Source organism: Perognathus longimembris, chromosome 19 (genome assembly GCF_023159225.1).
Source record: "Perognathus longimembris pacificus isolate PPM17 chromosome 19, ASM2315922v1, whole genome shotgun sequence".
Classification (NCBI taxonomy): domain Eukaryota; kingdom Metazoa; phylum Chordata; class Mammalia; order Rodentia; family Heteromyidae; genus Perognathus; species Perognathus longimembris.
This window is the reverse complement of record NC_063179.1, coordinates 42,208,543-42,234,268: the sequence shown is the minus strand read 5'-3', so window position 1 is coordinate 42,234,268 and position 25,726 is coordinate 42,208,543. Positions and strand designations below refer to the sequence as shown.

Sequence of the window (25,726 nt, the reverse complement as noted above, 5' to 3'; positions counted from 1 at the left end):
TCAAAGAAGAAGATCTTACTCTGAAATTCCACAGCAGTGCTAGTCATGGCTGTACTCTTGACCAGGTTTTTAGTGTTTTGTGGTGTGGCTGGAATGGTTCAAGGGTTAGAAAGTGATCTGAGGTTTTACATTAGAAGCACATAGAGTAAGGACTACTATGCTCCAAGATGTGTATGCTCACATGATTTGTGCAATTGATATTTTACACTGACATTTCAGTTTTTAAAAGGAAAATATTCTATCTGCTAGTTGTTTATAGTTCAAAGTCAAGATGGTCTCACTATTGTGGTGCATGAAAATATTAACACTAGGACTGAAACCACCAAAGGAAAATACATTTAAAAACACATCCATTATGGAACTGGAGAGCATCATGTTAAATGAAATGACTCAGAAAGACAGATATTGCATGCTTTGTCTCATATGTGAAATCTAGATCTAAAAAAATGGATGTAAATGCAAGTAACAGACTACATGGAGAAAGAAAACTTGGAGATGTGAGAGAGACAGAATATGATCAAAGTACTTTCCACTGGTGTATAAAAAATAGGAGGTAAAGGGTAAGAAGCAGTAATGGAAGGGGTGAATATGATCGATATATATTATATGCATGTATATATCACAACAAAACCCCTCAAACTGTGTAATTAATAAGTGCTAATGAAAACTGCATCCTTCATTAACACTGGTGAACATGGATGATGGTCTTAACATTAGAACTGTGAAAAATATGAGTGTTTCATAATGAAACTGGAACATAGAAGGCAAATTCTTTCCTTTTTAATTTTGTCGTTATGAAACTTGAATGGGGAAAGTTAAAGTTATAGTCATGCAGAAATACTACCTAGTTCTGAGATGGAATCATTTAAATGACAATTCAAATGGCTTTTTCTGGGTAGAAGAGTTCATTGGGGCTGGGAAATGCAAAACTTTGTTGAAAAAGAGTCTTGGAGGAAACCACCAATGAACACGAATCAACTAGTACTGGAGATTTAAGTCACTACCTGTTGCCCCACACTCCAGCAAGAGAGTCTGAACTCAGTGGAACAGAACCAATGTCTGTCTGCATGTTCACTTATTGACGTGCTCGCTGCCTCTTTGCTTTAGTTCCAGCCTGGATGCCCTGGTTGCTGACAGCGAAGGGGAAGTGTGTCCTCAGCAGCCTCCCCCGTGCTGTGCTCCAGAGTCTCCGAGTTCCGCAGGAACTAGGATTCCTAGTGGAGATGAACTGGATTCTTTGGAGACCAACGCTGAACCAGATCTTAATATCTCCAGGACCGAATCACTATCTTTTTCAAGTCACCTGCAGTCAAAGGTAATTCATCCATGTGAATCCAGAACATTCTAAGTGTGCAGAATATTCTAAGTGTTTCCATCTCTATCAGAGAGACAATTCTGGCTGACTCACATCTGAACTACTTTTTCCCCCCCTCTGGAGTGTATAGATAGACTTGCTTTGCTCCAGTCTCTCTTTCATCCCTGTGAGTCTGTTGTAACTTTGGTAATTCTTACGGTGACTGGTTTCTGTTTCCATTAGTTCACAAGGAATCAGTGCCATTTTCAGACCCTTGAAAAAATATTATCTTTTGTACAGGGATTCCAACCATCCCTTAAGCAAAGGGAACAAAACTGGTCATCTTCAATGATTTTGAAAGAACAAATTTGTTTGTTTCCCCCATAAATTTTCAGTTGGCCATGATGAATGAGGGGTCAATAATGCTAGCAAGGCAGAGAAGTCTGTTGAGCAAATTCTGGCTTTGTAAACTAATCTGCAGCTTCATAAAGTTTTTTTCCCCTGTCCCAGGCCTTCTCTTGTTGGCAGTTTCACAGGAGAATTTCACTTTGTTATGACTATTTTTTTTTAAAAAAAGAAAAAGCCTAAATTCCTTCTTCTAGTCTTGCAAAGAAAGCCCTTCTATATTTGATAATCTCTTTTCTTCCTATGTTATTTCCCACTCATTTTCTTTTTAAATTAAATTTACTACTGTAAAAACAAGGTGTTATGCTAAAACGTTACCAAGAACCTGTGGTGTTAAGATTAACATACTTTACTTTTGTAACATGCCCTGTCATATACAAAATGTTTATATGCATGCAAAATATAAAATTTTGTACAGTTTACCTAGGACATGAGTGCTATTTTATTAATAAAATAAATTAAAATGACAGAAGGGAAGAAGGGAGAGGGGAGGAAGGAAAGAACGATGTTAATTAGTTTTGGACTTTGAGTGGGAATGTGAAAAGAATTCATCATTGCTTAGAATAAAATGTTTTCAGTCTTTGTTGTTTGGTTTTTAGAATGCTCTGTCCTGGCAAGTATATTTTGTCGTGTCTCTGTACTTGGTGTAACTTTGCCAAAGGGTTTTAGGTGATATTCAAAGTTCTGTTGTCATAAAAGTGGCATGCATGACTTGCCATACATGACCCAAACCAAGAAGATGGCAATTGGCGAGGATCCTTAGTGTCTGCTCACTGTTAGCGAGCACACCCTCCTGCAACCCCTCTCAGTCCAGCCTCGAGTGGATGCTCTCTTATAAGACAGCCACCGAGCCACAGCCCAAGGCCCTTTGAAGCCAGGTCAGGCTTCTGTTTTCTGCTTCCCTCTGAGCTCTTTAGCCAATGAATTCAGGGGAACCGTGTGTTCTTACTTAGGAGTAACTGAAGAAGCTAATGCATAGGAAGGACAGTTTCTGATGGCTTCACTTCAGCAAAGAATTTTGCCTTTTTACTCTTCAGTGATACGTTAAAACTGCATGGACAGGATTCATCCTAAAACCTCTAGAGAGTCAGACTTGGAAATCATGCATAGCTTTATTGGGGTTCTGTTGCATCGTTGTCTCAGTTCTCTGAAACATGTAAGAAAACCATGCTTTAATCCTCTTGCCTTCTGGCAGTTTTGTATATATTGCCAATGTAACAATAGAAATACTGTACAGTTGAGAAAATAGAAAGGAAAATGACAGTTATTATGAGAACTAATATTAAAAATATTTAAATCAGTGATATTCAAACGTTACTCCAGAAAGTACAAGAGGAAGGTCCACTAAAAAATATGCTCACACAGGTGGCTAGTTGGACATTTAATAAAACTCCTGTAAATCCAAATAGCTGTTGCTCTACTTCCTAATCACATGTAAACATAGAAATTTCAGTGTGTATAGAATTTCATTCAAATGCTATGCTATCAAAAACAAAATAACTGAAAATTCAAGTAAACCAGTAAATCAAACATATGGTTGAAACTACAGAGCAAAAGCTCTTTTCTTTTCTTTTTCTGGTCCTAGGGCTTAAACTCTGGGCCTGCATGCTCTCTCTGAGCTTCTTTGGCTCAAAGGCTAGTGGACTACCACTTGAGCCACAGTGCTACTTCTGGCTTTTTTGATTGGAGAAAGTCTCATGGACTTTCTCTCGGAGGCTGGCTTCAAATCGCAATCCTCAGATCTCAGCCAACTGAGCAGTTAGGATTATAGGCATGAGCTACTGGTATCTGGCACTGAAATCATTTGTAGCCTTCTTTGTTCTTAACCAAGTTGGTTGGAATGGCATAATTGCACTCTGTAGTATGTGTAGCAAAAACTATTCCCCAAATCTCAATTGCATCATTACACTAACAATAGAACATTAAAAAAGTTGTGAGAAGCAAATAGAAACAGTTAATAAGATCATGTAAGAGGGGCTGGGAATGTGACTTAGTGGTAGAGTGCTTGCCTAGCATGCATAAAGCCCTGGGTTCGATTCCTTAGCACCACATACACAGAAAAGGCCGAAAGTGGCACTGTGGCTCAAGAGGTAGAGTGCTAGCCTTGAGCAAGAAGAAGCCAGGGACAGTACTCTGTCCCTGAGTCCAAGCCCCAGGAATGGCAAAAAAGAGAGAAAGTACCAACTTCCAGATCATGTAAGAAATACTCAGATTGAGCCAGGGACAGCTCATGCTTGTAATCCCAACCACTTAGGAAGTAGAGATCAGGAAGAGGATGTTTTGAGGCTAGCCTGGGCAAAAAGTGAGACCCTGTCCCAGTCAAGCCCTGGGTGGTGGCTGCCCCAGCTATGTGGGGGATGAAAATAGGAGGATCCTGATTCAGGATAGAAAACAAGATCGATCTAAAACAAACAAACAAACGGACAGACAGACAAATAACTAAAAGAAATCTGAGAGCATGGATCAAATGGTGGAATGCTTGCCTAGCAAGCTCAAAACTTTTAAGTGATACCAAAGTAAGTAAGTAGCCAAGAAATACTCAGGCTAATTTCCCCCAAGATATTGATTTAGTCGCATTCACGGTGAAGACATACTTTCAGTCTCATGTCGAATTGTTTTCTTTTTTTTTTTTTTTTTTTTTTTTTTTTTTTTTTTGGCCAGTCCTGGGCCTTGGACTCAGGGCCTGAGCACTGTCCCTGGCTTCTTCCCGCTCAAGGCTAGCACTCCGCCACCTGAGCCACAGCGCCGCTTCTGGCCGTTTTCTGTTTATGTGGTGCTGGGGAATCGAACCTAGGGCCTCGTGTATCCGAGGCAGGCACTCTTGCCACTAGGCTATATCCCCAGCCCTCGAATTGTTTTCTTTGTGTGTGTTGGTTCCGGGGCTTAGACTCAGGCACCAGGTGCTGTCTCTGGATCTTTTGTGCTCCAGGCTGGTGCTCTATCACTTGAACCACAGCTCAAAGTAGTTCATTGTAGATAAGACTCTCATGGACTTTCTTGCCTGCGTTTTGAACTGCAGTCCTCAGATTTCAGTCTCCTGAGTAGTTAGGATTTCAGATGTGACCCACCAGTGCCTCATTTCATGGAGAAGTTTTTTTTAAAGACTCCATTATTATTTCTTTTAGGATTCACTGCTCTCTGGAATCCGTTCGAGATCTTATTCCTGCTCATCACCCAAAATTTCTTTAGGAAAAACCCGATTGGTGCGTGATCTTACAGTGTGCAATTCCAGTGAAGGTAAGCACTATTTGCCCTTTGGCTTTGAGAGCATTAGATACATCAGTCACAGAGCATCAGCAGGGAGCTTGCAATTCTAGTTCCACAACTGATTTTCCCAAAGGATACGGATTGCTGTAGACTTAATATTGATGAAATTACACACATATCTATAAATCTTCATTGCTTAATATATGAATAAAATTTCATCAAGGATAGTGTAAATGAGAATCAGTTCTAAGTACATTACTCTATTTTAGTTCTAAGTACATCACTAATGCTGATGATGAAGATGAAGATTTTGATGTCCATCCTGGGGCTTGAATACAGGGCCCGGGCATGGTCCTTGAGCTTCTTTTGTTCAAGGCTAGTGCTCTGTCACTTGAGCCACAGCTCCACTTCTGGCTTGTTTGAATTTCCTGGAGATACGAGTCTCATGGACTTTCCTGCCTGGGCTGGCTTTGAACCACAATCCTCAATCTCAGTCTCCTGAGTAGCTAGGGTTATATAGGTATGAACCACCAGTGCGCAGCTGGAGGATTTTCAAAAGTTAGTTGTAAAAGTGAACTTCCGTTCTGTGCCATAGTTGTTGAAATAATCCACTACTCAGAGCCAAAGCATAGCAAAATAGAGTTTCTTTCCATTTTCACTTATTAGCAAGAAAACCTTGGGCATGTTGAAATGATCACATGGTCACATAGAAGGAAATTTGTCATAGTGTTTGAGGGGCTGAGGGCAATCAGAAATAAGACTTATATAAAACAAACTTTGAATTGAAATACAGTATATCTCAAAACAGATACAAGTGTTATGGGAATACAACCTGGTGGATTTAAAGAGCAGATTCAGATCGATTTAGAACAATGATGGGGGCTGGGTATATAGCCTAGTGGCAAGAGTGCCTGCCTCGGATACATGAGGCCCTAGGTTCGATTCCCCAGCACCACATATACAGAAAACGGCCAGAAGTGGTGCTGTGGCTCAAGAGGCAGAGTGCTAGCCTTGAGCGGGAAGAAGCCAGGGATAGTGCTCAGGCCCTGAGTCCAAGGCCCAGGACTGGCCAAAAAAAAAAAAAAAAAGAACAATGATGGGTAACCTAGAACTCCCTGAGGGCGGCGTCCAGCTGCTGCCCTGACTTCAAAGTGCAATGATATATTTTCTCTAAGTTATATATTACATAATAATCATATTTAATCGACTATTTGGAAGTGTTAATTAATGCCAATGTGAAGCATATAACAGTGTAATGAAAGTTTTCACCGAATTCGCTAATGTCTTTCTTGTTATTTTTCTGTAAGAATCCCAAGAGGCCCAGAAAGTGAGAGAGGTGCTTAAGTCCTGTTACTCAATGCACAATATTTAAAGTCAATTTCATTCTTTCCTTTCTCTGCTTTTACCTTATTATACTTTAAAAAAAATTATTGTCAAACTGATGTACAGAGTGGTTACAGTTTCATACGTTAGGCATTGGCTACATTTCTTGTACTGTTTGTTACCTCCTCCCTCGTTACCCCTCCCCCTCCCCCTTTCCCTTTCCCCCCATGTTATTATACTTTTAATACTATGTTGCATTTTGTATATTGGCAATACTGATAATATAATCTTTGTGTTTGGGACTACCATCCTGATATAATGACATAAATATGATACCTGTTGAATAAATATGTGTTGCCTGTACATGTTAGGCAAGATGCATAAATATGAAACAAGGGCTACTTTTTTTCTGGGCTGCATTATTCGAAGAGAAAGGCTGATAAGGAATGTTTTTATTTTTTGGACTGAGTATATCTTGAAGAACTTTCAGAAGGACAGTTCTCAGAGAAGATAAAAAAAGCATAGAGCAATCTTGAGAGGAAAGGAATCAAAGAGGTATATTGATGGGATTTTAGTTTTTCATTTTGTGGGTCTTTCTAGAATCTCTAAGTCTCCTCAATGTTAGTCTGAGTTCTTTTAAAGAATAACTTGACAAATTTCACCGATGATCCTAGCTGATGATTACCTTTACACTGTTCCTAGTTGAGAAACGTGTTCTTATTTCCTTCTGGAGTGTTACTTATTATTTTTCATGACTTTTGTTTTCAGCCAAAAATACAACAGTGATGACTTTATTGTTTAATATATATATATATATATTAAATGTCCAGTTTTAAATTTCCCATTGGTTCCTTGTGAGTGTAAATAGGAAAGAGCATTGTTAATATTGAAATAGTGATTGCAACTTCAACCAAGATGGACAAAAGCATTCTACATTTAAGAATTTGATGAGGGGGTTTGAGGAAAGGCTCAAGTGCTCATTCCCCACTTAGTGAGTCATCCATCACTTATTAAGTGTGATTATCTTGAGTTCAAACCACAGTACCACAAAAAAAGGAAGGGCTAAAGGTGCGGCTCAGGTGGTAGGGTGCCAGCCTTCACCAGAGCCTGTGTTCAAGTTCTAGTCTCAGAAGAAAGAAAAAAAAAAGAATTTGTGGAATGGATGCTTTTGAAAAGTTACTATGAACTGGCCTACGGAATCCTATAACATAATGCCCAGTTTCCTCTTTGTAGCTTGATTACCTTGGGTCACATTTTCTTGGTACTTCACTCTGTTTACAGTTAGGGTCCTAATCCCTGGCTATGGTTTAAACTTGAGGGACATTTCTATAATGGCCCTAAAACCAAGCCAGCAAGTCAGTGCCTCTGCCCCTCCCGCCCTGTAGTTCAGTTCCGCAGCTCTGGAAACACGTGGTGCCAAGCTTCACACGAGCCTGTCCTCCGTCCCCCAAATGGAAGCAAAGCTCTCCTCGCCCACCAGCCCCGAAGTTGGCTGCTGGGAAGACTTTATAAGGGCATTACAGTTAGACTCTTCTAACCCAGGCCTTCCAGACTTTTCCCCTTGAGCTTTGATCAAAAATAGCTAGGATATTTATTGATTGTCTGTGTTGGAGAATTCTTGTTATGAATAGAGATGAAAGTTAAGTGAGAAGTATCCTAAAACACTGAAGTAATTTCTACTTCCCCTTGCTGGTGCAAGTCTACAAAATCATAAAACCAGTGGAATCTCCACCTTCTCCCAACTAGGGAAAGCACTAAAGATACCCAGAAACAATACCCTCCTTATGGACCGTTACTTGCTTTCTCATTGGTTGTGTGCATAATGATAAACTATGGGAAGTGGATGCATTTCAAGCTAACATGTGACTGACTAAGCTTTTATTTTATTTGCCTATATCTTATAGAGCAAAGAGTTTATAGTGTACCGGAGCCACCAGGAGAGAAAAGGTACTTTCACTGTTTCAGTTTGTGGGGGGAGTGCTTGATCCGTCTTTGGGAACTTCATGTTCCGTTGTGTACCTGCCCCAGTGATCTGTCTGATGGCTGATCCTCCTTCTCTGCTTCTGTGAGCTGTATCAGTGTAGATCAACCAGCTGGCTTTTCGGGCCTCGGGTATGGGGAGTTGCAGACCAAGGAGTGGGGCCAAGATCTTGTGTGTGGCGTTGTCTTCAAAGCTGAACTCCTCCAGGGGAGGGCGTGCGGAGCACCTGCTGCAGAAGGCCACAGGGGTGCCAGGTCTTCTCTGCCACCTGACAGGAAGGCTTATTACCTCAAAAGGGGGCCCCAGCGATGCCCTGAGAGACTGTAAACACCCCAAGTCCTCTTTCCCTTGGGGGGGGTTTGCTTATATAAAGAATAAAGGATGTAGGAATTATCTCCCACATTACCATTTTCATACAGAGATTTGAAAAGGTTTAAGCCTAAGCGTCTCTTTTTTCCCCAGAAGGCAAACTGTTGCAGAGCCAGTGTGGGGAAAGCTGGGTTCTATTGGTCTTGGCAGAGGTAAAGGCGCCTGAGTCGCGCTATGGATAGGCCTGGGGTAATGTCCCAAACCAGTACCAGGAAAGTCAGAAATAGTGGGCTTTACTTCTGAGATGTCCATCTTTACACCGACAGCACTTCTCTTAGACATTGAATGGATTGCTTCCTGAGATCCGGATCTTGCTCTGTATCTCATGTTGACCTTGAGCTTTGAATCACCCTTCCCCATTTCTCAGAGCTGGGTTTACAGGTACACTCCCCCAGGTCCAGTGTAAGACAGCATTTTTGCTTAATTCTCAGATGTGTTTCCCCTCCCAGTTCTAGAAGTGAACCTATGGAATATTATGATATGAGGTTTGCAAAATAGAGCACCTAAGATATCTGGCATCCTAATTTGTAATTCGTTTTAGGTTATATTAAGGAGTCAGCTACCTATGGTGACTGTGACTAGCAGGTAGCTGTGGAAGTGGAAAGGAAGGAAGAAAGTCTGAGAGCCTTTTATTGCTCTCGGTCGTCACCCAGTTATCTTGATTTACATTTCCTTCTAGCTTTTTCCACTGATGGTCTCAGTGGCAGAGCAAGGTTTATTTATTCTGCAGGACTTGAGTAGCAGTCCTGGCTGCTCTTAGCTTTACCAGGCCAACAGGAAGCTCTAAAGCCATTGCTTATTTTTTTCCACTAGATACATTCATGCGGTTGAACCTGTAAGTACCCAATATGAAGCTTAAGTAACTTAGTTTTGTTATTTACTAGGGAGGTATGTAAGTCTGTCCTTAGTCACATAAGAAAAACTCAAGCCCTAAACATTTTTGTAAGCAACTTTTTATGGAATGTAATCAGACATATTTTATATGTGTCAGTGATAGAATTACTTACAAATATTTCCCAGAGAAATCATTTTAGCTACTTGTGCAAAAAAAGAAGCTTCAGTTGTAGAAATAGTATATGGAAACATCTTATTTGACATGATACTTAGTTTTTTAGTGAATTCTCTTTTTCAGTAAAGATGTCAAAAACATATTACAAGAAGATGTTCTAGGGAGAAATGTAACTTTTTTAATGGCCAGTCCTGGGGCTTGAACTCAGGGCCTGAGCACTGTCCTTGAGCTTCTTTTTGCTCAAGGCTAGCACTCTGCCACTTGAGCCACAGCGCCACTTCCAGCTTTTTCTGATTATGTGGTGGCCGAGGAATCTGACCCAGGGTTTCATGCTTCTAGACAAGCACTCTACCACTAAGCCATATTCCCAGCCCTGAAATGTAACTTTTAATAGCTTGGTGTTTACCAGAGAATGGTTATATGGATTACCAGAAAGTCAATAATGTCCAGTGTGTTCATGCTGGGGACAGTTGTCCCTGGTATGCCTTCTATTTGGGGGTAGTGGTATAAAGAACTTTCTTTCCTCTGCATCCTAGTAATCTGAGAAGCAAGAGACTGACCAAGAGGCATACATTGGGCCGGGAATATGGCCAAATGGCAAGAGTGCTTGCCTCGTATACATGAAGCCCTAGGTTTGATTCCTCAGCACCACATATGTAGAAAATGGCCAGAAGTGGTGCTGTGGCTCAAGTGGCAGAGTGCTAGCCTGAGTTCAAGCCCCAAGACTGGCAAAAAAAAAAAGGCATACATTGTGTCTCTCAGGTTCTATCAACAAAGGAAACACACATCTTGTTGGTGTAGCAAATAGAGAAATAAATTGTAAGTCTAATATATCCTTTACACCAAAAATTTTAATAGAGACATTTTCTCTTCCAAATAACAATTAAAACCTAAAAGAAAACCTGCATATACACAATTACAGTTAAGCTTGCACACATACATACGTATGCATATACCATTCTCTGTTTCTTCTTTAAATCCTGTAAGACATGGTGACTGATTCTATCATTATTACTATTGTTGTTGTTGTTATAATATAGAATTCAGGAAGAAGAATGGGATAAATACATTATTCCTGCCAAATCAGAGTCTGAAAAGTACAAAGTAAGCCGAACCTTCAGCTTTCTCATGAATCGCATGAGTAGCCCTCGGAATAAATCTAAGGTAATTCTGTGCCTGCTGACTGTGAAGCACAGAGAGCTTCATCTTCCCACCATGAAAATAGTTCCCGCTTTCCCCTTCATATCACTTACTTTAGACCTTATATACACCTTTCTTGGGGATTATTGCCTAATCCTAGGAACAATGAGACCTCACTGGAGACTAGTACATTTTGGTGTTTGGTTCCTTTATTCCCACAGAAAGTCGGAGACTTTGTCCTTGTGCTTTCTGTGTGAAGGTCAACTCACTGATTTCACATTTCCTCCGTTTTCATGTTGCTGCCTCTGCTGCTGTATCTGAAGATGAAAAACAAGGATGCCAAAGACAAAGAGAAAATGAATCGACACCAGTTTGTCCCTGGAACATTCTCTGGTGTTCAGCAGTGTGCGGCTTGTGATAAAACACTCCTGGGGAAAGAGTCATTCCAGTGTTCCAGTAAGTTCTGGGACCTAGTGTGTGATCTGTGTTGTCTCCCTAGCCAGGAATCCCTCCTTTAGGTGAATGTTTACCTCTTTTCCACGGGGTGCTGCTCTTCTGTTTATCACCTTGGTGGTGCTTACCTTCTTTCTAACTTAGGGTACCTTTCAAACTCAGTTCTTGGGTATCTCTTCATTTTCCCTTTATTATTTTTTAAGATCAGTCATTCAGTGTTCTAAAATATCTCCACTTAGAGATATTCTTCTCAAATGAATGTCATTATCCTCATTTCCAGTTGCTAGGCATTATATCATTTATGGCCACTTTTGAAGGATGATGTTGGAATACATGGCAGCTATGAACCAGTCACTGCCCATAGGGTGGTCCTGTATGTGGGCACCACCACATTGTCTCCCAGACCCAGCGTAGCTAAACCCAACCTCAAAATGCCACCCTCGCCTTGGGCAAATGGGGCTGTGAGCTGAACCTTGGCCCCGGTGTCTTCGCTTTTCTGGTAGGGGCAATTCAGTGTCATTCAGTCACTCTTTCCCAAGGGCAGGTTCTTCTCACCAGGCTTTCTCAGGGTGGACTGTGCTTGCTGCCACCCAATGCATTTTCCCTATAGTGTATACTATATATAGTGTATAGTAAATACTTTGGTCCCATTAGTCTTTATCAAATGCCACTGTCATCAGCCTACATAAATTTAAGGACTTACCTTTTTTGGTCACTGAGCATCAGGTGTCTTGTCTGTGAACTGGTAACTGGCTTACATTTCCCTCTTGAGTCTTTGTTGACAACCGGACACCTTGTCAGTCTTGCTGCCCTTGTCTCTCTCTCCAGGGTTGTTTTCCCACTCTGCTATCTTGCTCACGATAACCCCCCCTTCTCTCCTTCAAATTCAACTACTCCCGTGCCTGGATCCAGAAATGTCACCACCTCTTTAGAGCTTCCCTGGTTTCTTTGTCTATTTTGTTTAACAGTACATTATGTGCAGTCTTTGCCGGTTTAATTCTAAATTATACAAAGTTCCTTAAAGATTGCTACCACTCAGGGACACTTTATAGCTATTGCTATTACAAGACAGGCACTTAGACATTTGTGCCTACTTAATCCTGTTTAGCCAGCATGAATCAAAAAGAAAACTGGGGGCTGGGGATATAGCCTAGTGGCAAGAGTGCCTGCCTCGGATACACGAGGCCCTAGGTTCGATTCCCCAGCACCACATATACAGAAAAAACGGCCAGAAGCAGCGCTGTGGCTCAAGCGGCAGAGTGCTAGCCTTGAGCGGGAAGAAGCCAGGGACAGTGCTCAGTCCCTGAGTCCAAGGCCCGGGACTGGCCAAAAAAAAAAAAAGAAAAAAAAAAAAAAAAAAAAAAAGAAAACTGGCCCAGACACTGGGGGCTCAGGCCTGTAATTCTAGCTACTCAGGAGGTTGAGATCTCAGCATCTTGGTTCAAAGTCCATGAAATTCTTATTTACAATTAACTATCAAAAAGCCAGAAGTAGGGCTGGGGATATGGCCTAGTGGCAAGAGTGCCTGCCTCGGATACACGAGGCCCTAGGTTCGATTCCCCAGCACCACATATATGAAAAACGGCCAGAAGGGGCGCTGTGGCTCAAGTGGCAGAGTGCTAGCCTTGAGCGGGAAGAAGCCAGGGACAGTGCTCAGGCCCTGAGTCCAAGGGCCAGGACTGGCAAAAAAAAAAAAAAAAAGCCAGAAGTAGAGTTGTGGCTCAAGTGGTAGAGTACCAGCCTTGAGTGGAAAACCTTAGGGACAAGGCCCAGGCCCTGAGTTCAAGTTCCAGTACTGGCACACACACACACACACACACACACACACACACACACACACACAAATAAACTGTTGTACTGAATGAGATGTTAGACTATTGTACATTTATTCAGGGATTGTGATGGAGGTTGTAAGAATGTTGAAAATTGCTTCAAGTACCAAAGATAATTAGTTGTTAAGCACTCATTACTTAAACAAATAGAACTCATAGAAACTCGTGGTTTAAAGAGAAATGGAATATCTAAAACTTTACCACGTAGAGAAAATTACTAATAACATTTTAATGTGTTCCTTCTAACCATAAAACTATCCTGTCAACTTTTCATATTCTTGTTTCATTTGATGATGGTGACAGATGTTTTTTAGTTATATCTTGCTGTAAATTTAACTTTCTTCTAACAAAACGAACCACTTATTGGTATATATCTCTAGCCACATCATTGTTTATTCTATTAGATTAAACTTCAGAATCAGTATGTATGTTAAGATATACATTTTTTTTTTTTTTTGCCAGTCCTGGGGCTTGAATTCCGGGCCCGGGCACTGTCCCTGAGCTTTAGCTCAAGGTTAGCACTCTGCCACTTGAGCCACAGCACCACTTCTGGCTTTTTCTGTGTATGTGGTACTGAGGAATCGAACTCAGGGCTTTATTTATGTTAGGCAAGCACTCTACCACTAAGCCACATTCCCAGCCCATATATACTTTTTTTTTTAACCCTCCAGTTTTAAAGAACTACTTTTAAGATTTATATGTTCTTTTGGGGAGGTAAAGTAAGTGTTGGTGGCTCAAACTGCTTAAACTTCTAAGTTTTTACAGTGTGTAATAATATATAGTAAGGATAATCTCCACTGTTCTAGGTTGCTAATCATATTCCACAGGTGTAGGTTTGTTTTGCAAGGCACTCTTAATATCTACTAATGACAGCTTTAGAGCTGCCTAAGGCTAACAACTTAATACTCTCTTATTTTCCCTATGAAGACTCTGTCCCCTAGTCTTGGTTTGATATATTGCATATTGTATTACTGTTATTTATATTGTATGTTTAATCTTTAGGAAATACTTTTCTGCATCAAGGAAAAAGTTCTGTGTCTCTACTTAAAATTTTTATATGTGCTTTTTTCTTTAGGTTGGCTTATTTACTTTTGCTCCTTTGCTTTTAAATCACAGCCATTTTTGTGGTTGTTAATTCCATGGTTTGACTTCAGGGTTTCATGTGTTCTTGGTTGGCCCATTACCACTTGAGCCAGGCCTTGATTCTGCTTTCAGTAGGTGAAAATAGGATTGGACAACTTTCTGACACCTTAGGTACCTGAGAACATCATTGATTCCTTCACATAAGGAAAATATTTTTTTACCTGGTTAAATGAGGCCTTCCACCAACACCTTTCTGTTTAGTGCCTGTCCATGTTGGTCTGATATGGCTGAACACTTACTGCATAGAGGGAAAGTCTGGAGCCTGTCGGAATTGATTTCTTCCTTGGTAATCCCCTTTTCTGCCCACATGCATGGGACTTTTTAACGTTTTATCATATATAGAATGTATCAGAAGGCATCTGTGGAATAGATGTGATTTAACTATAACTCTTATTTGTAGAAAATGGTGAGAACGTTACTCCTTTGAGAGAACTTTTTAGCTTATAACACTTCTTTTTCTCTTGTAGCCTTCACTATTATAACTCCAATGTAATCTTTCTGATTTCTTTTATGACTGTGATCTCTGATCTCTGTCTTTTGTGTGACAGCTCCTGTTTTACAATGATGCCTTCTTCTCCACATTCTGGAGGGGATCTTTCAAGCTGAATTTCACAGTGCTGCTTTGATATTTTGACGCACCGATGTGTCTCGATTCAGTTTCAGATCTGCCCTTGCTCTTTACCCCCGTGGCATGCCCCGTTTCCCTTTCATCCTGCTAGCCTCTTTTCACATTCTGTTTTCCCTTCAAGGCTTTTGGCTCCTTTTTTTAAATGGAAGCTTTGCCTTCTGTCTCTTACCAAAAATACAGGTTTCTACACTGTCTTTTGTCTCTGTTCTGGACCGCATCTTTAGTGGCTTGGTCTTCCTGGTAGTTTTCTCCTTCTTCCTATTTCCATGTTCTAGGATGAGGAGTGAGCGTTCGGGTTTCTGTTTGCCACGAAGGCCAGTGCATCCCCTTGGCTGGCTCTGCTCACTGGCCTTCGGGTGATGGCTGAACCGCCTCTTTAGACTTGCAGTTGGGCACAGTAGTAGAGCTCAGCTTCCTGCCCCGCTCACAACAGCCTCTTATCCACCGTGGCTTTGATGAGCCCAAATGAGGCCTTGCACCCATGACGATTCATTCTACACAACTCCTTTTCCAGAAGCTTCTTGGTGTCCCCTCAGGTTCTTCCAGCTAATATACAGAGTATGAGGGTAGACAAGAGGGTGGTATAGAGACAAAAGTGGGCCCAGGGAAAGAAGATGGCAGCAGTGTCCCTCAACACCCTTTTCTGTGAGGACAGCCTGGTCTGTGCCCTCATGGCCAGAGGGCGATGGGGAAGGTTCCCTTACATTCTTCCAGGGAGATGAGACCCCCTTGTTTTATGACTGAAAACACGGGCAAGTGCCTAACTGTTCTCATTTCATGTGGCAACCTTAGGCTTTTTTTTGTAGAAATTCTTGTTGCCACCCGATACTAGTGAAGCGGGGTTGTTCAGCATCATTGTTTACTTTCTTTCCATCTGCCTAGGCATTCTAACTGGAGTTAGAAGAGGCGGTTGCTAGAGCCAGGTGTCAGAGCCCCCTTAGGAGATAATGTGGAGAGTAGGAAATGGCCTCGTAGCAGCGCTGGAAGAGCCCGGCGTGCAGAACTCTGTTTTCATCACTGAAGAAATGATGGCAGAAGACGAAGCCTCCGAATGGCCGCAGTGGGCTTGTCTTTGTGGGGAGCGGTGTGGCAGGATTGATCTATTTGTCTTTCCTTAAGTTGTCTAAATATTTGTAACATTCGTGTTCCATCTTGAATAATGGTCAGGGAAACCGTGATATAGACTTAATCACTTCACATTCCCTTAAGTAACATGGGTGCTTTTGTTTCTCTTCCCTGTGTTTCAGACTGTAATGCCAACGTGCACAAAGCCTGTAAAGACAGCGCCCTGCCCTGCCCCAAGGTAACCTGTCAGTCCCTGGTGAACATACGTTCCGTATCTACCTTCTGCTTTCCTATGATCATTTTGAGATTTAACCTTTTTTTTTTTAAAAAAATGCTGCTTAGGTTTAGTTCTACAGTGATCAATGTAGTGATGCCATAACACATACCCTAAGTGTACTTCTGTATACTTTCAATAATAGAGAGGAGGCCCAAGTGGCAATTCAGACTATAGAGTGTGGGTAGGTTAGGCTTTCTGTCTGGACCTGCTTGGTTTACCCAGGCCAAGCCTGAGCACTCACAAGTGAGAAACAGCATTAATTCTCAAGCATCAGCCAGCATTAGAAATACCTGAAGGAGCTGTGAAAACCCAGACTTTTGGCTGGGTGAAGTGACTCAAGCCTGTAATCCTAGCATCTTGAGAAGCAGAAATTTGGGTGGGATTGTGGTTCAAGGCCAACCCCAGCAGAGAAAGAAAAGGTGTCAGACTCCATCTTGGCCTGTCATCCTGGCAACATAGAGAAATACCAACAGGACGGTCACTGTTCAAGGCCAGCCAGTGCATGAAATAAGACCAAGTCTCAAAAAGCATTACTCAACTCGTGTGCACGTGCGCGCGCGCACACACACACACACACACACACACACACACACACACACACAGAGCTGGCAGAGTGGCTCAAGTGAGAGAATACCTGCTTAGTAAGTGTGAGGCCCTGAGTTCAAACCCAGTATGGCTGAACAAACAAACAAAAAACACACTCTAGGCTTCTAGGCCCCATTCCCAGAGCTGCTGCTTCCTCCCGTGGGCCTGGGCGGGGCCTGAGGATGTGCCTTTCTGAGGATGTTCCTGGGGCTTGCTGCTGCTGCGCCCCCACTTGGAGATGGCTGGCTGGCCTGGAGGAAGGCCGTCTGTCTTTTGCGTGGCATTGTGTGGTGCTGTTCCCTTCCCGGTCCGCATTCGTGTCGGGATGCAGGCCAGTGAGCATGACGATGCCCTTTTGGTGAGAACTTGGAGACGCAAACGTGGCGCTGACAGACACCGCGAGCCAGGCTGCTGAGCTGAGGGCTGCTCTCCCGGGGACGCGTCAGAGTTCCCTGTGGCTGTCTCCTGTCGGCAGAGGAGGAGTGAGGGGGAGAGGGAGGAGAGGAAAGGACTCAGGGGCTCCCTGGATGGGATCCTGGTGACTCCGTCCCCAGGGTCTCGATATATGAGCTGATTTCCGGTCTCCCGGAGGCCTAGTAACAGGAGGAGTTCACCAGCTCACTGTCATTTTTACCTAGACATGCCATTGCCACCATGCCTTGCTCTTTGTTTTTTTCTAAATGTTTTATTTACTTATTTATTTACTCATGAATGTGGTACTGGAGACCAAACAGGGCCTCAGGCTAGGCAAGTACTCAACCCCGGGGTTTTATCTTCAGCCCTTCACCTCACTCGGTTTCATTTGATGTCTTTTGCTTTGACTTCCTCTTTTTTTTTGAAATTAATAAACAAAATAGCTTCCTCTTTTTTGAAATTAATAAACAAAATAGCTAAGAATCCTGTTCTGTGTAATTATGTGTATATTCTTGTAGGTTGATTATGTTCTGATCTCATTTTATGTGTTTCTAATATTCCTTACCAGAAATTGCAAGAGAAATATAGCAAGAACAAGTCACAGACCATCCTTGGAAGTAAGTAACAGAAAAAAATAAAGAAGTTGTCCACATGTAATACACACCCTACATTTTTGTGTAAGTCTGTGCCTGTACTGGGGCTCGCACTCAGGATCTGGGCACTGTCTTTGACCTTTTAGGCTCAAGGCTAATACTCTGCCACTTAGCCATGTTTCACGTCTGGCTTTTTGGTGGTTAAGTAGAGACAGGAATCTCATGGGCTTTCCTGCCCAGACTGGCTTTGAACCTTGATCCTCAGGTCTCAGTTTCCTGAGTAGCTAGGATGACAGGCGTACGTCACAGGTGTCCACCTGACACCATATATTCTGTCTTTGTGAAAAATACCTCCTGCATTTGTGGTCTCATTCAGCCAATGATTTATTCTTCTGGAGCATATGCTTGGCATTATTTTGAGCTCAAGTAAAAGATCAAGAAGAGTATTAGAGCTGGGTATGAGTGGCTCACTGCTGTTATCCTAGCTACTCAAGAGGCTGAGATCTGAGGATGGCAGTATAAGTCCAGCCTAGGCAGGAAAGTGAGATTCTTATCTCCAATTAACCCCAAAAAGCTGGAAGCGGAGCTTATTATCTCCAGTTAACCACTCAAAAGCTGGAAGTGGAACTGTGACTCCAGTGGTAGAGCACTACACTTGAGCAAAAAAGCTGCTAGGCTTGAGTTCAAGTTCTACTAATGGCATACACATACACAAAATTAACTTCTATGCCAGCCTGAGAGCTTTAACATGCTTTGTAGAGTGTGATGTTTTGTCTCAGGAAATCTAGAATAAAGGTCCTGATTGCCTCAGTTAAAGATGTGGTCTACTGGAATCCAGGTTGTTAATTTAATAACTTGTGGGTGGGGGGGAGGGCAAAGAGAGACACTGTAGTCAATCTACATGCCTTTATATTTTCCTAGCAGCAGCACACACACACATATATATATATGTATATATATACATATATATATATAAATACGATTTTCTCTTTATGAATCAGAGTTAGGTGAGACAAATCTCATTTGGTATCCACAGATTCTTACTAATCCCACTTGTCTATTTCCATGGTGCCTGGAGCTTTGTTGTCTGTGTTTGAAGCTATGATCTTAGCACTTGTAGGATGAGAACAAGATTGCAACACATGCTGGAGTTTTGTTTGCATATTTTGAATCTGGCAGTTTTGTTTTGAATGAGACATTGTACGTTTGAAGTTTCTCTTGAAAATAAGAGATGACCTTTCACACACACACACACACACACACACACACACACAAATCCTGGGATCTGTACAAGTCCTCCCTCTTCTCTGCTTGAGAATGCATTTGCTGTAGCTATAGTATCGTGATTCTGAAATATTTTCTAAGAGTGGTTAGTTTTCATTACGTGAGAGAAAACAGCTGATCTGGGTTGGCAGAGCCGATTCCCAGCGTCATGGCATTCCATCGGCGGGCTCTCTGCCTGTTTACACACACGCTACTCACGGTGTAATAACACCTTGCCTCTATTTACAGCCGGCTCTCTGGAGTACAAACAGTGGTTTATGGGGAAAGCTGGCCAGTGTTTCCCCATTCCTTTTCCTCGTCTGTTTGTGTCGTCTCCAACGCAAGTGGAGGTGCCTGCAGTAGGGGTGTCAGGAGGGACACTGGAAGCCACGCTCGCTGCCAGGCCAAGCGTGGACATGTTAGACATGGCTGACTGAAGATCAGCCTCCCTGGCTTCAGGGGCTTGCTTTCCTCACAATCCTTGTCGCTTGCGAAAGCCCACAGCGCATCCTCTCTGCTTCCAGCGTCTGCAGTGAGAGACGTCCCGCAGCCCGGGACCTCCTTGCACTGCTCCTCCTCCATGCCTATTGGGTTGCCGGCAGGAAGGAAGGAGAGCGCCGGGCAGGTCCACCCGCTGTCCAGGAGCGTTCCCGGCACCACCCTGGAAAGGTAAAAGCTCGCTGGCTGCTCCTCCCTCATGGATCACAGGGACTGCCAAGACTCACCTCCTCTCCTCTCCCCGCCCAGCAGCTTCAGGAGGTCAGTGACAGCTCTGGAGTGTGAGGGTGACAGTGGCAGCTGGCGAGGCCAGCCTCCCTCGGACGAGCTGCTCCCGTCGGTGGGCTCCTCTCCCTCCACGGACTCCTTCATGATGGAAGGTGAGGACAGGCTGTGTTCGCATTCACCTGAGTGTCTCTGAACAGGTCCCCGGGTGTGTGTGGTGGGGGGGTGCTTGCTGAGGGAAGCAGATGGAAGCGTATTCGTTTGTTGTTTGTAAGAGAAGCCTGATCCTGGGATCTACTTGGCATACATTCTGCTTGGCAAGGGAAGGGAATTTTAGTCCCAACAGAAGCAACCACATAGTGATTAAGGATACAGAATGCAGTTATTAAGTAGGCATATTCCTCAAAGACGAGGTTATACACACAACGAAGATACAGTGCGATGCAATATACTGGACACATAATAGGACATAAACCTATTATAAGCAGTACATTATATGATAGCATATATTGCAGGCTTATTATTAAAATATTTTATGGTTATTGATAGATTGAAATCGCATCCCATATAGTTACTTTAATTCATTTGCATTATTTCGTCTTGCAGTGGGTTGCTTGTCCTCACCTCCTAGGAAATAAAGTAAGTTCAAAGCTTGTAGGATAGCATCTCATCTGAGGAATTGGTTTGACGATCCAGGTTATATCAGTAAGTGAAGGAGCTGCAGATGGGAAGAGAGTAGTGACAAGAGAGGACGGAGCTGTCTTCGATCCTGGGTCTTTAGTCTTTTGTCATCTCCTCTTTTATTGCCACCAGTTGGAATTTCTTTAATGAGTGCTGTATAGGGCGAATGTAGTCTAGGCTTTCAGAAGAGTGTTGGTGTCGATGAGTCTAATTCTATCAGAAACTCCTATTTGTGACATAGATCCTTCCAGTCTGCTTTGTGTCTTGCCAACTGAAGAGCAAACCAAGTGGATAAGTTCAACATTCAGAGCTGAAAGGCAGTGCACATTAACCTGGGCAAGAGAAATGACTGGGTTTAAGATTATGTCAGCACATGAGGGGCTCTGAAAGGCAACAAAAATAGAACTGAACTAGAGAGCGTGGTGTCATACACCTGTAATCCCAGCCCTGGAGGATCACAGACTCAAGGTCTGGGTGGACTGCCTCGTGAGATCTTGTCTCAACCAAAGCAAAGCAAAACAGAACAAAACAAAACACGCACTGAAATACAGCAAGCCCAAACAAACAAAAGCGGCCTCCATGTTTCCGCTTTGCCCCCCTCGGTGCAGTCACTCTGCCCGCGTCTGACCCTTTGCTTTCCTGACGGCTCCGTCTTGCGCTGGGCATTTTCAGAGGTTGCCCCTCCACCCGTGCGGGCAGCTCAGTCGCTTCTGCGTGGCTCCCGGGCCGGCTTCTGCGTGGCCTGCGCGGTGTGCGTGACGGTTCTTCTGCCCTTCCTTTGCCAACCCTGTGTTAGATGTGGCGGATTCCTCGCTGTGGAGCGGCCTGAGCGGCGACGCCCAGGACTTTGGGGCGGAGTCTTGGAGCCTCGTGGTGGACCCTTCGTTCTGCAGCCAGCAGGAGAAGGATGTCATCAAAAGGCAGGACGTCATTTTTGGTAAGCACGTCGCCGTCACCGCCCTTCCCCGTGGGGCGTGCGGGAATGAGGACTCTCCCGCTTCAAACGCACTTCTCAGGCTTGGGTGCGGCCTTGCACGGGCGCGTGGGACAAAGGGAACGCCCCGGGCTCTCCTGATCCCTCCCGAGGCTGCGTCTGCGGGTGTTGGCTGCTGCAGACAAGCCAGTGAGCGTGTGGTCTTTTGTGCCGGGTAGACAGGACGCTTGTCTGAGGGCCCCAGCAGTGGCTGCCCTTCACCAGGCGCCGGGCACCGGGTCGGGAAATGCTCAGCTCTGTGCCCAATGCGCTGACCATCCTTGGGATGGGACTCGATGAGGAGGAGGTGTCACTGTCGCAATTGTACGCCAATTGGGAAAAATGAAGTCAAACTATCTAAGTACAAAGTAGATGTTCACAATCAGTTAAATGGGATCTAGGGGAGTAGCTACTTGGGGGACAGTGTGATTGAAGACCATCTCAGGTTAAAAAAAAAAGAGCGCGCTCACTCTGCCAGCCAAGCCAGCCTAGTGGTACAGGCCTGTGGAGGGATAGGTGGGAGGATGGAGGTCCAACGCCAGACCTGAGCGGAGAGGCTATCCAAGAGCATACTAGAAACAGAAGGGCTGAAGGCGTGACTCAAGTGGTAGAGCACCCGCAGCCCAAGTACAAGGCGCTGAGTTCCAACGCCAAAACTGCCAATAAGAAATTCAAAAAGTAGTTCCTGAGACATCTACTTGAAAGGTGAGACAAGCTCTTCATCTCCCTGGCCATTGGATTTGCAGCTAGGGAGGCCTCGACTCGCCTGCAGCAGGTGGAGGTCACCTCAGAATCAGGCAGGGCTGACGGAGGCTCACGTTCATGGAAAGGGAATGAAGCTGTTCTTCCTCTTTGTGTCCGCACATATTTATATGACACTGTCCTTACGTACCTCTCCACTTCATGGATTAAAAATAATCGGACTCGAGCCAGGCGTTGGTGGCTCATCCCTGTCATCCTAGCGACTCAGAGGGCTGAGATCTGAGGATCGCAGTTCAAAGCCAGGCAGGACAGGAAAGTCTGTGAAACTCTTTATCTCCAATAAACCACCAAACGCTGGAAGTGGCGCTGTGGCTGAAGTGGTAGAGTGCGAGCCTTGAGCAAACAAGCTCAAGGGACAGCTCTCTGGCTCTGAGTTCAAACCTCAGGATGGCACACACATAAAAATTAAAAAATCAAAACCGAAGGGATCCATTTGGGATGAATTGTCACGACAGCAGGGCTTTTGATGTCAGAGAGGCCTGTGTTCGAGGCAGAGTCCTCTCTTTCTCTTTTCCTCATTGTTTCTCTTTTAAAGATGAGGAAGCAGGCTCTGGGGGCCCATGTCTCTGCTAGTAATCCTAGCACTCCAAAAGGGAGGCAGGAGGATCAAGAGTTCAAAGCCAGCCTGAGCCTCACAGTGAGGTTATGGATGGGAGCGCAACTCATTGGCAGTTCACTTGTCTAGAGTACGCAAAGCCCTGGATTCAAATTCAGAAACTCACTCGCCCCTGCCATCACACAAAGATGAGGAAAATTGTTCTGGCTTTGAAAGTCAGAGTAGGCAAATGAGTCCAATAATTAAATGAAATGATCTGAGCAAGTTCTTAGCCCCAAAACCTAAAAAAAGTAAATGTTATTTAGTTAACAGGGTTCAGGGGGAGGAAGGATAAGAGAGACTTTGTTTTTGGGTTTTTTTTTTTTGGCCAGTCCTGGGCCTTAGACTCAGGGCCTGAGCACTGTCGCTGGCTTCCTTTTGCTCAAGGCTAGCACTCTGCCACTTGATCCACAGCGCCACTTCTGGCCGTTTTCTGTATATGTGGTGCTGGGGAATCGAACCCAGGGCCTCATGTATATGAGGCAAGCTCTCTTGCCACTAGGCCATATCCCCAGCCCCGATAAGAGAGACTTTGGCAACAGTACATTCATTATGTGCATGGCATGGAAATATCACAACAAACTCCTTTTGTACAGTTAATAGATTGTAATAAAAATGGAGTCTCAGCGACAGCATTTTCATGATAAAATAATAAAGCTATGCTGAGACTTATTTCCTCCCCATCGCTGATAATTTAGATTCTTTCCTAAGACATCCAATGAGTCTGGAAATCTGCATGTTATGTAGAACTTGAACTCTTAGTATTCCCACGTGTTGTGACTTTCTCGTTTCTCTCATGGTGCATCTAACAGAGACATTTCGCATAACCTAAAATCCATACCTGTGCAGTGTACTGTCTAATTTATAGGGCAGCCATAGAGTTGCATAATTTGCAAGCATTATCTAATAGCAGGATGTTTGAGTCCATGCAAAAAGAGATCTTATACCAGCTAACCGACACTTCCTATCTTCCTCTTCTCCAGCGACCGCTGTCCCGAGCACCTGTCTCTGTTGGTTATTTCACACAGGGGGTGGTATAATATGTGAGGAACTTTCGTGGCTGGCTTCTGTCACTAAGCATAATGTTTTCAAGGTTGACCTTGAAAGGTAGACCTTACACCTGTACTCCCCTTCCTTTATGTGGCTGACTAATATTTCATTTCGTTCATCATTAGTCGATGCATGCTAGGTTGTTGCTACTTTTTTGAGCGTGCTATGGTGACTTCGTTTTAATCTTGTGAGGAATTGCCAGGTTTTTTTTTTCTAAAAAAGCTTCATCCTTTTATATCCCCCGACGTCCCTGTAGAAGGGGTTCAGTTTCTCCACAGCCTCACCAACACTTTCTTATTGCACATGTAATTATCCCAGTGTGTGAGAAATGGTTTTAATTTGCATTTCCCTAAGGATTAATATGCTGAGTGTTTTTGTTTCTGGTGGTGGTGCTAGGATCTAACCCAGGACCTTTTTCATGCTAAGCAAGCCCACTGCCACCGAGCTATACCCTGGCCTTACTGAACATCTTTTCATCTGTTTATTGGCCATTTGTATATCTGTGCGTCATTTTGGAGAAATACCTTTTAAATGATTTATCCATCTTCAATTTTTTTAAGCTTTGAGTTGTATGAGTTTTTAAATAAAGTCTGGATACCAGTCCCTTATTGGGTTTATGCATTACAAATATTTTCTCTTATTCCTTGGGCCATCTTCTTCACTTTGTTTGATGTCCTCTGATTATTATTACTATTATTTTCCTCTGGAGAAAATGATTTTTTTGGGGGAGACAAATCCTGTGACAGAAAGAACCCACTGTTTGTATTGAGGGACTTTGCCATATTTAATTCAAATTAATTGGGCTCAATCAATTAGGATTAACTTAATCCAAAGAAGGAAAGACCCCCATCCCCCCCCCCCACCCCACAGCCCCCAGTCAACCAAGTTCCATTTTATGGAGCACGGAGTCTGGGGCTGCTAACTTAGGCCATCATGACTTGCACGTTAAGGCTTTCTTGGAACCCGTGTCTCCTTACACATTTCAGAGCTGATGCAGACAGAAACGCATCACATTCAGACCCTGTGCATCATGTCTGAGATCTTCCGGAAGGGCATGAAGGAGGAGCTGCAGCTGGACCACAGCACCGTGGACAAGATCTTCCCCTGCTTGGACGAGTTGCTTGAGATCCATAGGCGTTTCTTCTTCAGTATGAAGGAGCGCAAGCAGGAATCCTGTGTTGCCAATGACAGGAATTTTGTGATCAATCGAATCGGAGACATTCTAGTACAACAGGTAAGAAGGGGTTAAAGGTGTCCAAACACTGAACGTTTGCAGACTTTTTACAGCATTAAAGAAAAACAAACAAACAAACACCTATGGAGAAATGGAATTGGTTTCGTTCCAATTATTGCCAGATGAGGTCGAGTTGGTTTTATTTGATGCTGGTTGATGCTGCTTTGCCTCTTGGGTGGCAGAGCTTCTGAGAGCCAGTGGCTCATTCCCCCGTGTGTCACGTGGCCTGCCTGCGTCTACCAGAGTCGGAATCCTAGGGAGCATCCACCTGAGACTTGCTGAGATGATAGCTCTCTGAGAATGTGGATTTGCCAGTGCTCCTGCCATCCTCTCATCGGTGTTCTCGAGATAGATTCTGGCTCATCTCAGGGAGGGGAGGCAGATCTGGGATTGGCACCCCACGGTTCATGCCTGGAGACAAAATAAGTAAATAGCACGTTTATTGCTTGTGATGTTTGGAGCATCATTTAGATGGTGTCATCTCTGGATACGGCAACTAGCACCACTTGCTCTGGTGCAGGTGGGTATTGTCCCCAGGCTGGCTCTTGTTGAAAACATGCTCATAGCTGGGCGCTAGTGGCTCACGCCTGTCATCCTAGCTACTCAGGAGGCTGAGATCTGAGGACCACGGTTCAAAGCCAGCTGAGACTCTTACCTCCAATTAACTACCAGAAAACCAGAAGTGGCGCTGTGGCTGAATGTGGTAGAGTGCTTGGCTTGAGCAAAA

The 25,726-nt window shown here is 43.7% G+C and overlaps 1 protein-coding gene across 2 annotated transcripts in view; it reads left to right on the top strand.

The window, feature by feature from the left end:
- Arhgef28 (Rho guanine nucleotide exchange factor 28) overlaps nucleotides 1-25,726 on the top strand; it is a 216,730-nt gene that overhangs the window by 126,551 nt on the left and 64,453 nt on the right. For both annotated transcript variants that reach the window (XM_048368428.1, XM_048368429.1), the window contains 11 exons: nucleotides 1,108-1,315; nucleotides 4,825-4,936; nucleotides 8,134-8,176; nucleotides 10,629-10,752; nucleotides 11,052-11,184; nucleotides 16,032-16,087; nucleotides 17,694-17,742; nucleotides 19,506-19,650; nucleotides 19,732-19,859; nucleotides 21,182-21,322; nucleotides 24,752-24,999. In XM_048368428.1, coding sequence (XP_048224385.1) covers nucleotides 1,108-1,315; nucleotides 4,825-4,936; nucleotides 8,134-8,176; nucleotides 10,629-10,752; nucleotides 11,052-11,184; nucleotides 16,032-16,087; nucleotides 17,694-17,742; nucleotides 19,506-19,650; nucleotides 19,732-19,859; nucleotides 21,182-21,322; nucleotides 24,752-24,999 — 1,387 coding nt within the window. The remainder of the gene's footprint in view (nucleotides 1-1,107; nucleotides 1,316-4,824; nucleotides 4,937-8,133; nucleotides 8,177-10,628; nucleotides 10,753-11,051; nucleotides 11,185-16,031; nucleotides 16,088-17,693; nucleotides 17,743-19,505; nucleotides 19,651-19,731; nucleotides 19,860-21,181; nucleotides 21,323-24,751; nucleotides 25,000-25,726) is intronic.